Source organism: Castanea sativa, chromosome 1, assembly GCF_040712315.1.
Source record: "Castanea sativa cultivar Marrone di Chiusa Pesio chromosome 1, ASM4071231v1".
NCBI lineage: Eukaryota > Viridiplantae > Streptophyta > Magnoliopsida > Fagales > Fagaceae > Castanea > Castanea sativa.
The window spans coordinates 72,837,286-72,851,240 of NC_134013.1; the positions used below are offsets into that span (position 1 = coordinate 72,837,286).

General features: G+C 32.5%; 1 protein-coding gene across 1 annotated transcript; it reads left to right on the forward strand.

Moving 5' to 3' along the window:
- Positions 1–1,601: 1,601 nt before the first annotated feature.
- LOC142612993 (gibberellin-regulated protein 4-like) lies at positions 1,602–3,372 on the forward strand. The gene is made up of 4 exons (XM_075785172.1): positions 1,602–2,185; positions 2,299–2,343; positions 2,474–2,507; positions 2,909–3,372. The coding sequence occupies exons 1-4, from the start codon at positions 2,117–2,119 to the stop codon at positions 3,088–3,090; spliced, it is 330 nt and encodes a 109-aa protein (XP_075641287.1). The 5' UTR covers positions 1,602–2,116; the 3' UTR covers positions 3,091–3,372.
- The last annotated feature ends 10,583 nt before the right edge of the window (positions 3,373–13,955 follow it).

The window sequence follows — 13,955 nt, forward strand, 5'->3', positions numbered from 1 at the left end:
AAAAAATTACTAAAAGAAATAAAAAAATTACCAAAAAATTGTTAAAAGTTATTCGAAAACTTGAAAAGTTACCACAATATTTATTGTTAATGAACACCTTACAGTATCTGTTAATACAATCTAATTTTTTCTATAAGAAACTCCCTAAAAACCCTCCTTTTCTTTTGGGACTAATGCATTGCTTTGGTTGTTTTTGTTCAATGGTAGCTACCTATTGTTCCAAAATGTTTACTTAGGATTTATTTTCTCAAGGTTTGGTTAAATCCAGTGCTCATTATCCAAGACAAAGTTTGGTTAAATTTGTGTCATTATTAGCCGATTAAGACATCAAACAATTTTTAACGTAATTAAATATTGAATTATAAATCTCTTATTTAACCATAAAAAACTTTATCAATAGAGCTAATTAGAATTCATTTTAAGACAATTGTTAATAAATTATTTGATAAAAGTTTTAATATTATTTTAATTAAAAATATAAAAAGTTATAATCAAATAAATGAATTATTTTAATTAAAAATATAAAATTTATTATCAAATAAATGAATTATTTTTAATAATAAAAAAATTTTAGAAGTATTTTCTAAGACCATTTCCATTTTTGTTATAAGAAGGAAACTCCCTAAAACCATCTTGCACTCTTGTTCCTACTTTTTTTTTTTTTTGGAGCAAACTCTTGTTCCTACTTGGGGCTAGTGGGTTGCTTTGATTGCATTCACCTAAGATCATTTAATACATTGGTTACTTTATTGTTCCTTTCCTTCCATTTATTACTGACCAGTCAAAATCTGTTTTGCTATGACATAAGCATGTGTGGTCTTTTTTGGTGTTTCGACAAATAAAATTATTTCAACTTTGACATAAATCAGAACTTTTATATTTTCAACTCAATGATGTGCTTTTATCTCAGAAAAAAAAAAAAAAAAAAAAACAATGATGTAAGTCTGTAACTGCTATAAACATAGAAAGCATTGCTTATTCTTTCCGCAATACTCCAATGAGAACCGGGGTCCTTTTAAAACTTTGAAAAGATATTAACAAAAAAAAAAAAAAAGAGTCAAGAAGCTATGAAATTTAGCTATGATGATAACTCTGTTTAGTAGTAAAGTAATAAAATCTGAAGATCCTATGACAATTTTGGAACAAAGAAGACAAAATCATTTCTATTCACCAACAATTTCTGGCCTGAGTTTGGCTTTGCTTTTTATTTTTAGCCTTTTGATTTATTTAATTATGTTCTTTTTATAAACAAAGTAAAAATTTTTAAAATTTATTTTTTCTAGATATATATTATTACCAGCTTTAAACAAATAAAGTTTAAAAAATATATACCAATTCACATTTAATATATCTGATAATGCAACAAGATGAATCCAACTTTGTAAAGTATCTATATTGACTTAATCAATTGATTTTATTAAGATTCCTTGACAATGCATATATATATATATATATATATATATATATATATATATTATATTTCTTCTTTTGGAAAAATGTGCATGTTTGATATATTATTTAAAATAATTAAATTTATGTTTTCAATTTGGCTTTTTGCATAAATGAGTTACACCCAATGGCTAGAAGACACCCCTTCAGTAAAATGAAGGGAAAAAGACATGACAGAAGAAATGTTTTCACATTAGCATTGGTAGTCCAAGATGGCAAGATCCACAAAGGCACAAACCACTATATATGTTGAAGCTTTTTCCAATATGAATGGGTTTAAAGAGGTAAACCACACTGTTTAATGCACCGAAATTTTAATAGTATTATGAGCTTTGATAAAGATTGAAAAACACCATCCGATGAAAGACACCTGGCTGCATGAATTAAATTTTAATTGGCCAAAAACTGCTTGATAATTGTGCATGCAAAGATGTCATTTCATATCAAATGAGACCACATTGTAGTCCATGTGAATAAGCACACCAAATAATTTAATACCCCACTACCCTCCCCACTTTAACTCACACATCTGCTTCTATTTATACCCTCACACTACCATTGTACCCACAATCAAACCCCTCACCTCTAAGTTTCCTCTTCCTCTTCTTCCCATTGTCCCTTTGCCTTTTGGGGTTTTGACAAGCTAAGAGGGGTTTGGTTTGTAACAATGGCCATTGCTAAGTTTGTTGCTGCCTTGCTCTTGGCCCTCATTGCCCTCTCCATGCTTCAAACCATGGTGAGTCTTTCTTGCTTCACTCTAATTTTTGAAATGAACTTTGGGTAAGAAAAAAAAAAAGAAACAATTTTTATAAAACTTTGTTGACATTTTCATTTTTCTTTTGCCTATAGGTTATGGCTTCTCATGGGCATGGTGGACATCACTATGACAACACTGTAAGCTCTCTCTTTCTCTCAAATTTAAGTCATTGTGCGTGTGGAGGTTTGTTTTAGTTTTTGCCTTGTTATGTTTGGGGGTAAGAATGGAACATTTTACATTTTGGTCTAAATTTGTACTTGATTTCAGAACAAGTTTGGACCTGGGAGTCTCAAGAGCTACCGTAAGTACAGATTCTTTCACTCTCTATTTATTTTCTTCTTTATTTATTTTTTCAGCAAAAAATATAGAGATACTGAAAAATCAATCCTTTCAGAGGAAATGAAAATTTACCATAGGAAAAGATTATTTCACATAAGTAATTACTATTAATTTTACAATAGTGTCGCCATTTACCATAATTAATGTTTTTTATTTTTTATTTTACAACCGTTTAGTTGAGATATTTTGACAATGACCAATCTATACCTCAGTCTAGCAGTCAAACAATTCTGACTGTGGTCAAAAACTCTTTTTCACTCTTTCTCACTTTTGGATCTTTGGGGTCTACACTTTGACTAATGTGGTGAATAAGGAAATGATTGTGTTTTGTGTTTCCTGTGGATTTTTTTTTAAAATGACTAGAATGCCCATCACAATGCACGAGGAGGTGCAGCAAGACCCAATACCATAAGCCCTGCATGTTCTTCTGTCAGAAATGCTGCAAAAAGTGCCTTTGTGTGCCCCCAGGGTATTATGGGAACAAAGCTGTTTGCCCCTGCTACAACAACTGGAAGACCAAGGAGGGAGGCCCCAAGTGCCCTTGAATCAACTCTCAATTTCCCATCCTTGTCCTTCCTATCCTATATATGTTTTTTTTTTTTTTTTTTAATCCTATCACCTAGGATACTACTACTGCATTTTACCTCTAACTTTTATATGTATTCACTCTAAAGATGAATCTCTCTTTTGTTGGGTTGAGGGCTTAAAATGCAGTATCAATCAGTCACTCCTTAGGGTTTTTACCTAGATGAGAGTGGCTAATCTATGTGTTATCTGTCAAAAAAAATCTCTGGTTTCACTAATTGGTAAGTAATATTTTTGCTCTACTTTTTGCTTGTGGATGATGGGAATGTCTTTTTTTTTTTTTTTTGAATTATAATTTTTTAATGGATCTAAAGTAGGAGGAAGTATACTGTGTTACATGCATATGTATCATTACATATACCTGTAACAGGTATATTTTTCCCTAAAATAAAGAGAAAGTTACCAAGCACTAAATAATTATTAATTCTGGACACCAATTAAAGTCATTCAGGAGTCAGGAGTCAGGAGTCAGGAGTCAGGAGTCAGGAACTCAGGATTGAAGCCAAGAAAGATTAGAATGAACTAATTGGATGAGGGATTTTGGGTTGAAGCATGTAAATTTGAATACATTAATTTTAGATAGAGAAAAGTAAAAAATGTTCCAGTGGACTGGTACAACCCCACATGTGCCCATAATGAAAGGGGTGGTTGCCCACAATCTATAGTATGCCAAAGGAAACATGGTGCCATTATTTGTGCTACTGATGGAGGTAGTGTCTTGTAAACTCTAGGTACTCAATAATCAATATAGGTTAACTTTTTGCTGCCACGAAAGGAGGCACTATTAGCAAACTTCAGCTTTGTGAATTGAGATCCACATTAGAGGGGTGGTTGCCCACATGTTCATACAACCTCAACTGAAAGTCTGAAATCAATACAAGAGGTGTAAAAGGAAAAGGGTCAAATACATAAATTACCCCTAAAATTTGGGCTAATTAATGGAAGGTAAAATATTCAATTTTCTCTCTAAACACAAATGCACATAACATCGTTTGAACATTTTCAAATTGTATGAAGTGTCATTTGTACTGGGGGGATCAAATTTGATATTTTTGAAAAGTGCTAGTAGAGCCTTTTATTAACCCACAAGAGGGTGGCTTTTGTATTTTAAGCAACAGATATGCTACTGAGCTTGTTAGTGGAATTCTGTCATACTATTTTAGTTTCAAAATATAATGAAATTTGGTAAAAACATAAATAATAAGCTAATAGGTTTTTTTTTTTTTTTTTAATTAAGAAAAACCAAATCTCACGCTCTTAAATTCATAGGCAAACCAACAGTGGTACTGCTTCTCTAAAGTTTGTCTATAATTAAGGATTTTTTTTTTTTTTATCGTTTTTAAACAACATAAATAAATGAAAATTTTCTCATTAGAGTTACTTGGTTTTTATGGATTTGCTACTTTGTTGTTTTGTTACATAAACTTTTGGTTAATTTGTGGAAGACCATTTTTTTCATTTATAGGCATTTTGGTTAATTTGTAGTTTTTCTTGACGTTGAATTTTTGGCGTTTATATTATTTACTTTGAAGGATTGGATTGGGCATCGTTATGTACGTTATATCCAAGTATGAGTGTGCTTCGGTATGGCTGTATAAAGGAATATAAATGATAGCCTTGCCTACCTAGGCCCAACCAAGCCCAACCCATGTTTATTCCTTGCCTCTTCTGTGGAAAGGGAATGAATGGGCCACTCGAACAGAATTACAATTGTCTTAACTTTTGAGATAGGAAGCACATCAACTACATACAGCCCGTGGGTGCCTCAGCTTGATACAACATTCAATATTTCTACGCATATGTGATTTTATGGATGGTAATTTTGATACTTGGACATCAACAAACATTTCGTGGCTCAACATGAAGGATCACACTGTGAGAAAGCCAAATCAATCAATTCATAGCAAAAGATAATTACCATAAATACATTTAAAAGAAGTTCATAAATGAGTACGTCCACAACATTTTTACAACAAATCATAGGTGGTTAGTTGTTATTGGTTCAAACTTGAACCTAACACTAAGATTACTTTTTTGCCCCAACAATAACAACCAGTAACATCCTGCCACTTAGGATTTGTTGTAAAAATGTTGTAAAAATGTTGTGGACATATCATTTCTCGATTTAAAAAGCTCACAAAAGCCATCCAAGCGGTCCAAGCTGTATTCTTCTAGGATGTTATATGTCTTATGCTGTGATAGCAGAAGAGCTAATACTAGTTTCTTATGCAAAAAGTTCCCTTAAAACATTCATTCAAAAGATGGAATATAAAATTTTGTGTCTAGTGTTTATTTATTTATTTATTTTTAAAAAATTAGTGCCATGTGACCCATAATGGGTCACCCATTTATATTACTCAATGTGAAAGCCTAAACGACCACTTCACTTATCTAGATAAGACCACCTTATTTAGTGGCGAAGTGAGGGGGCCGGACAAGGCTCTAACTTTTCAAAAAGTGCCCCTCACCTTCTATATTTGTGTTCATTTAGAAATTTTTTATTTCCATTAACTTATTTGTATAATATTTATTAAAAGATATAGTTTTTTTTTATTATTTTTTGTAATTTTTATGTTAAATATGTTATAAAAAGCTAAGACTTAGAAGCTAGTTCATTTTTAAAAAGTTAAAAGCTAGATTATTTTAAAAAAATTGAGACAACAAACAAAAAACAAAACTCCTCTCAACATTTCCTGAACACACAACGTGTTAAACGTTCAAAATTATGAATAAATTTTTGATAATGCTCCCCTTCATTAAAAAAAAAAAAGGTTCAAACACTATAATGTGTTGGTATCTCTCCTTTTAATTTTATTTTAATATTTTTTCCTTTTAATATTAATTTTTTTTCATATATAACTCATTAATTTAGGAATTTATAAAAATATATAAGTAATAATCTTGTACTAAAAGCTATTTTTATTTCCCCAAAAAAAAAACTCAATTTCATTTTGCATTAAGAGAGATAGAAATATTCGAATAAACTGATTAAACTAACATAGTAGATATTATGATTTTTATGGTTAAAAGTTTGGGACATCTTCTACTTTGTCATCTAAGAAATAAAAATAGTTTTTCATTTATTTTGTCATTATTACATTTTTTATATTGAATTGCATATATATGCTAATGTTTATGAAAAAGACGTGTTATTTAATTTATTTGAAAATTTTAATTTGCATATACTTTATTTTTAAAACTATTTTTATTTTTATTCTCTAATCTGTAATCTTTAATTTATTTAACCAAAAAAAGAAAAACTTTGATTTACAATATATACAAATTTTTTTTTGAGGTACAGGTAAGTCATTTTTATTTATTTAGGCAAATCAGACTAAAAAACATCATTCAAATTTGGTGGTAATTCTTTTAACCACACATCTGTATTAGCACTTAGAACTGCTTTTCTAGCAAGGGAGTGGGCTAAATGGTTACCCCTACTAACATGACAGAAACTACAAACTTGTAAAAAGAAACAGGCTAGCTTTCTTAATGTCTTCTATAACATGGCCCCACCGAGTCCTATTCTGCTTTGGATTATTGAGGGCTGTAATGACCTTAAGTGAATCACCCTCCACCACCACATGATCAATGGAAATTTCCTGATTAGCTTTATTCCGAGGGTCATTAAAATCCTCGAAATAAACCTATACAACCCTCAGAATAACCTATTAAAATTAGGCGGCCTAGTTTTTACACTCCGGCGCTTTCCAAATTTAAGCATTTTTCAACGCATCCTATGACAACCTTTGATAGAAGATATCTCAAAATTTCCAACCCTTGAAATAAAGTCCAAAATTAAAATACAAAAGGGAAAACCTTTTGTTTTGTTTTGTTTTTTCAAGCTCCACACTCAGAAACTGCTCACACAATCAGAAAGTTCTCTCAAAATCGATCTGAGCTCATCTCAGAAAACTCAAAGATCAGAGCTCATCTCATTTCTGACGGGCTGATTTGCAGTGGTCAGCTATCTCATCTCCGACGACAAGCGAGCCGTTGATAGACTAAGCACTCTTCGCCACCCCATTTTTCGATTACAAGTCTATCTCTCTCTACCGAGAAATTATGGAAATTACACTTATATCCGATTCTACTAGGTATGATCTTCTACGGCTTTTCATTTCATTGCATTTCTATAGAATTACTCGAATTATGTATTTGGAGAAATTGTTTGAAATGAATGGGCTTTGTTTGAGTTTTTATTTATTTTAACAGTTATATTTATATCAATTGCTTTGAAATTCTAGCTCAATTCATTGGCTTTATGGTGGAATTTGAGCTTGATTAAATTTCTTTGGACTCGTTTAGAATCTGTTTGAAAATAAATGAGTTTGTATTGTATCGGTTTTGTTCAGATTTTTTATTTGTTGAAAATTTTTAGTTTTTTATTTTTATAATTTTATTATTGGTGTTTTCAATTGGTAAATTTTCTAGCTCAAATCCCTAATCGTTAACTTGTGTTGAAATTTGAGTTCTATTAAATTTTTTTGTTTCATTTGAGAATTTGTTTGGCTGTCTAAAAATTGTAGGAAAAGAATGATGTATTGGAGAGGATTTTGGGATTGATTTGTACATTCTGGTTTGATTTGAGCTTAAATTATTGGTTGATTTTTCTATTTGGATTTTGGATGAAAAATAGTAAGTAAAGCTTGAATTTTTAGGTTCTATGTGGAAAGATTACTGAAAAGAAAAAACTGAAATGCCTTCCCCTTTCTACCTTGAGAGTAATTTTCCTACCGGTATATTCATTTAGAAGTTTATCACTCTCTCTCTCTCTGTTGTTAGTTTGAAGGCCGTAAGTTTGAAAAAGTATCCTTTACTTTGATGAAGAAAATGCTTGTAGAGTGTGCACAAGTGTGTGTATATATATATTAAATAAAAAGATTGAACTTTAGGTTTGTATTGGATGTTTGATCCTAACCTGGTTTATGACATCTTCAGAATCAATGATCTATAAATTATTAAGATTGGATAGTCAACGTTACTAAAGTTATTTAGAATGCCGATTAAGTTGAGTACTCAATGTTACTAACTGGAGTAATTCAAAATGCCCATAAGGTTAGATACTCAAGCATGCTTTGTCACTTTCTTTTGCTCTCTGCTATGTGTTACTGTGTTTTTTTCTGTGTTTCTGGCTGTTCCAGCTGTGCTTCTGTAGTGTCTTTGTACTGATCTGATGTATTTCCTTGAAATGAAAATTTGCTTATTCATAAAAAAAGGGGGTTAGATACTCAAGCATGGCGTTAGAACCCAGAGCAAAATTGTAAGATTTGTTTCAGGGAAGAATTTAATCTCTTAAACAGACACACATGCATCCAATGAACACTCTAATTATGTTAAGCAATCAAGGGGTTGGAATGGTAGTAAAGTTGGGTAGAGAGAACACTAATTGTCAAGTGATTCTGTTACAAAAGATCAGGGGCCCTATCCTTCAGCTGAAACCCAAGAAACAACAGTGGTAGGTCTTTCGCTACAAAACATGCTTGTTTTTACTTCTTTAACTTAGTAATACATGCTTTGTTTTCGAGTGATTCTCTTTTTAGTTCATTTCTTAGTTTTCTTTTAATACTGCAACCTCATAGCACAGCTGAGTTGGAAAACGTGGAACCTTTGAAGGATAGTGAGAACAAAGTAGGAAAACGCAACTGCCAGGTGAATTATTCTTGATGGAGATGTGATCACAAATTTGAGATTATAAGTTTGACACTTTTCATGTTTCTTTTCTGATATCAATCATTTTTGTAATGTTTAGTTTTTATTTTTCTATTTTAACTCAATTCAACACAACTAAGATAAATCCTAACTATTTCGAGTCTGCTACATGGTTCTTTTTATGCTACTTGGCCTTATCTAGGACATGTCCCCATATATCTTTTCTTTTAACGTCTATATTTGTTGCTGCAATTTGGCTAATGTGCAACTGTTAAAACATGGTAGAGTGATCAAGTTGGTGTACAAAGCATGGAAATGTTAAAAGTAAGAGCTGCCCTCGAAGAAAGATTGAAACAAGAGGGTATCCTTAATTCCAGAGCTGCAAAGTCTGATTAAGCCCAGAAACGTCTGAAGCCAGTTAATGGGTACTGTTTTTGCTAATATTTTATTATGTATAGATAGATGAGTTAGCTAATGCTCAATGTTTTTATTTTTTGAGTGGATAATTTAATAGTTTGGAGAGGTGGGAACTAAAGTTTGGACATTTTCGTTAAAAACACTAGATTGAGGTACAAAGCTCATGGCAGCTCATGCTCATGTTGTTCCAAAAAGATAACTAATAACTATTGCAACCACAAGTAGTCATTATCATTAAATATGAAAAGACTAATCTCAGAAGCTAGTACATGATACTACATTTCTTTGGTAGGAAATGCAAAGCACGGAAGTCTGTACAAGGAATTTTAAAGCCGGAAGCTCATGAAAAAAATTCTCCTTGATTTGCATAACACATAGTCTAGAGAGTGTATCTTGTTCACAAACTCCCCATCATTTCTTCTGATTCGATATAATTTGAATGAAAGCGACTGTTGTGAAATTGCATGTACTGACTTATCGGACTTCCAGATTAGATTGTAAGTGTAAGCTCCTAGTAGCGTTCCAATCACCGGTCCAACCACATACACCCAAATCTCCTTATAGGTTGCGCTTCCTTGCTAGGTTCATAGATCCACTTGATACTGGTCTGGATATGTATGACTAGATAACTAGTAAATTCAATCCGTCAATGCCATGCATTTCAAAAATATTCCCCATATTTCTATTTTTTGTATTAGAATATAGTGGTTTAAAACTACTCATATATGTTTTTTTTTTTTTGTTGAAAATATAGTGTGTAGAATGAAAAACTATTGTTACCAAAAAAAAAATAAAAATTCCCCTTTTTGGCTTTTCGGATTTAGTTGAGTAGCAGAAATTTGAGCCTCCAATCCATTATCACCAAGCCAATTCAAATCAGTGTAACTTTAGGCCGCCACCCTTTATTTTCTGCCCGTACTACCAAAGCTTCCTTCATGCATTCAAAAGCCTTCTCCATATTCTGCTTATCCACATAGCCTGTTGCAAGAACTGCCCAACTATTTGGGGTTGGAGTCTTCCCTTTATATATTGACTTTATCTCGAAGTATAGTTTCAGCTTTTTCACTCAGTCCCTTCTGACAATACCCTATAATTAAGGAGAATGTTGGCACACAGAAATCATATCAGTCCCCTCTCGATCTCTCACTCTTTCTTTCTCTCTCAGTCAGTCCCTTAATTGTTTTCTCAAAAATTGGTGAGTAGGGTATTAGAGCATTCTTATCAAGTATTTTAAAAAATTTAGCATTTATCATCTCAAAAACTATATATATTACATATAACACACCATTTTACAATACAACCTATATCAAAACTTCTATATTTTTTACAATTTCATTTAAATATTATTTCATTATTATTTTTCAATAATTTTTTTATTTTTCCACTCTCTCCTCTGTCTCTCTCTTTCTCATAGCATTGCCAGCACCACACTACCAACCACTCACCAAAAACCCACCACTCATACCACAACCACCACTAACAAAAAAAAAAAAGAAAATCACAGCATAAAGAAACCTCCACATCCACCCACAACCACCACATCCACTCACCACCACCAACCACAGCAGAAAAAAAAAAAAAACCTCCAACGGTGAGGGCGAATCGGAACCCACAACTTGCAAATCGGAACATGAGAGAGAGATTATCATAGATCTGAGCCGGTAAGGGCAAGTGGGAGGGCGAATCGGAGGCAACGACGACCTGGTGACGTTGCGGCCAAAGAGTAGAGATCGAGTGACTGAGAATAAAGAGATCGGCGACGTTGTAGATGAAGAGCAGAGAGATCGAGTGACTGAGAGCAAAGAGATCGGCGACGAGCAGAGACCGGCAACGAGCAGAGATCCGTGATGTGCAGAGACCGGAGACGAGCAGAAATTGGCGACGAGCAGAATAGAGAAGAGAGGACATGAACCACAGAGAGAGGAGAGAACAGAGATGAAAGAAGTGAGAGAGAGGAAAGAGAATGAGAAATCAAAAATTGTAGTTAGGAATAAAAAACTATTTTTTATTTTACAATACAGCTACAATGCCCTCTCAAAAATGAGATTGCACTGTAGCAAGATTGTAAATTTTATGACATATACCAGGTTTGATAGAGATGGTTTTTTGGGGTTTAGATGCTAAAAAATAGGATTTATAACATATATGAGGCTTGATGAGAATGCTCTTAGAGGGTGGGGTTGGCTTTTGTGTTTTGTTTTCAGCTGTTAGGAGAGTGACGTCGTTCCCCTTATTTCTTTTTTGTTTTTTGTTTTTTTTTTTTTGGTAATAACAACTTTTCATTTTTATTTTAAGTTATGAAAAAAAAAGTGCTCAAAACGACATTGATTTGGTTAGTAAACTACAACAACTAATGAAAAGGTAACAGATGACTGAATTGACAAAATCTGAAAATTAGAAGATTGAAATGACAAAAATAATATTTAAAAAACTGAAATGACAAAAATTAAAACTTAGAAAGTCAGTTTTGGATTTTTAGCAAAAAATTATTGATATATTTAGCTTCCCTAGCTTTATTAGTAAAAATTTACAACTCTGTCACTAACCTCATTTTTATCACTACAATTAAATGTTCCAAATTACTTATCAAAAAAAAAAAAGTTTCAAATTACAATCTAGTATTTATAATATACAAAGTTGATTAGTAGTAGGAAAATGATTAAAAAAATCATAGTCAAAAGAGAGTATGGGACATAATAGGTCCAATCTACAAAAAAATCCTAATCATAATGGGTATTTTCAATAAATTCATTAAGCTTAAACGTACACACTAGCAAAATCCTCAACAAAGATCCAATCCACGTGCAAAGAACGGAAAAAAAAAAAATCAATATAAGCATGTATGAACAATTTAAATAGGTGCCATAAAAATTTTATATTATATAATTATAAACGAGTTGAGGAACAAAACAAAGTCACTCAACAGCGTGATGACATATGTATGATGAATGATGGGCAGGGGTGTCAAATGGGTGGAATTGAGTTAGGTATAATTGGGTTGGGTATATAAAACCCATTTACCCATTAAAACCCATTTAACTAATTGCTTCTAACCCAAACCCAACCCAACCCAATTATAATGGGTAAACCCAATCCACCCAATTATTAAAATTTACCAAAATACCCCCTTGACGTCAACATTTTAATTTTCTGTCACTTTCCGTCACTTTCTCGTCGATTTTCTCACTCTGCTCCTCCTCTTCAACTTTATAATCTTGCTCATCTTCACCTCCTTGCTCTTCTTCTTCTCGGCCTTGGCGGTCGAGTCTGCGTGATCTTGTTCATTGATCGTATCGTACTTTTTCTTCAGGGCAGCGACTCGCCAGAGCTCGACTGCAACGTCGGCGATGAAGTGGTACTTCTGCATCAGGAGTGCCGGGATCCAGTTCAACCTCCGGTAGTGTATTGTAGCGAACACCGTGTCATATTCCAACGACGCCACCCCTCCGACTCCAGCACCAACCAACTGAGTTAGGTGCGCGCACAGTGCATTGATGATCGTGTTCACTGCCGCGAACTCCCCACAGTACCACGCGAGACTCGCGTCTCAGGCGAATGAGTCCAATATCATCATCGGATTCTGCATCGAAGAAGGCGTAGATGCACCATGGATAATTATCATTTCTTTCATATTTGGACTCTGTTTGGTTACTGAGAAAATCATAAAGTTGTTTTTCATTCGTTTAGTCCAAATTTTTTATTATTAAAAACTGTTTGACTTTAAAAAAAAAATTGTGTTTGATTTGTGAGTAATATTCTGTTTGGCTATGGAGAAAATGCTGGAAAAGATGAAGAGAATTGGATTTTGAGTTTCAAATGTTCTCTTAACGTATTTCTTTAATATTTTGAATCAATTTGGTTACCGAGAAAATCATAGGATGGTTAATTTTCATTTGTTTAGTCCAGATTTTTTATTATTAAAACTATTTTTTATTCTTCTTCTTCTTCTTCTTCTTCTTTTTTTAATTGTTTTTTATTTGTGAGTAATATTCTGTTTGGTTGGAGAGAAAATGCTGGAAAAGAGAAAGAGAAAATCATAGGATGGTTAATTTTCTTTTGTTTAGTCCAGATTTTTTATTATTAAAAACTATGTTTTATTCTTTTATTTTTATTTTTATTTTTTTATAAGAAGGGCTGGGTTGAATTTGGGTATATTTTTTTTGGGTTAAATGGGCTTCAATGGGTTTTTAGTTAAAACCTAATAATCACTAGGTCTAATTGGATTGATGTCCATTTAACTCAACTAATAATTAGGTGGGTTTAGGTTCAATTAGAGTGGGCAGGTTTGGGTGGACAAATGAGTTTGGGCTTATTTTGTCATCCCTAATGGTGAGAGAAGAGACATGCATCATATCTTTATCTAATTTGTGTTCTATATTTTCTCACACAATTTTTTTTTCTTTGAGTTTCAACTAATAACAGGTTGGATAAGTTCATTACAGGACTCAATAAAATAACTTTAAGCTTAAGGAGATGTACGAGTTTTGTGAAAAGATCTCTCTCTCTCTCTCTCTCTCCACAAAATTAAGCTGGATTAGAAACTCTTTTGTCATTTTATTTAACTCTATGACCTTTGTATGAGACTTTAATATTGCAAGAAATAATCACTGGTGCGATGTAATAGAAACAATGGCTGTCTCATCATTTGCAAATTAATTAGTGTATCTAAATGAGAAGCCGAAATTGATAAAAATTGTAGTAGGAAAGACTATAACAATAAGCTATAACAATAAGACTATAACAAGTACTTGTTCAG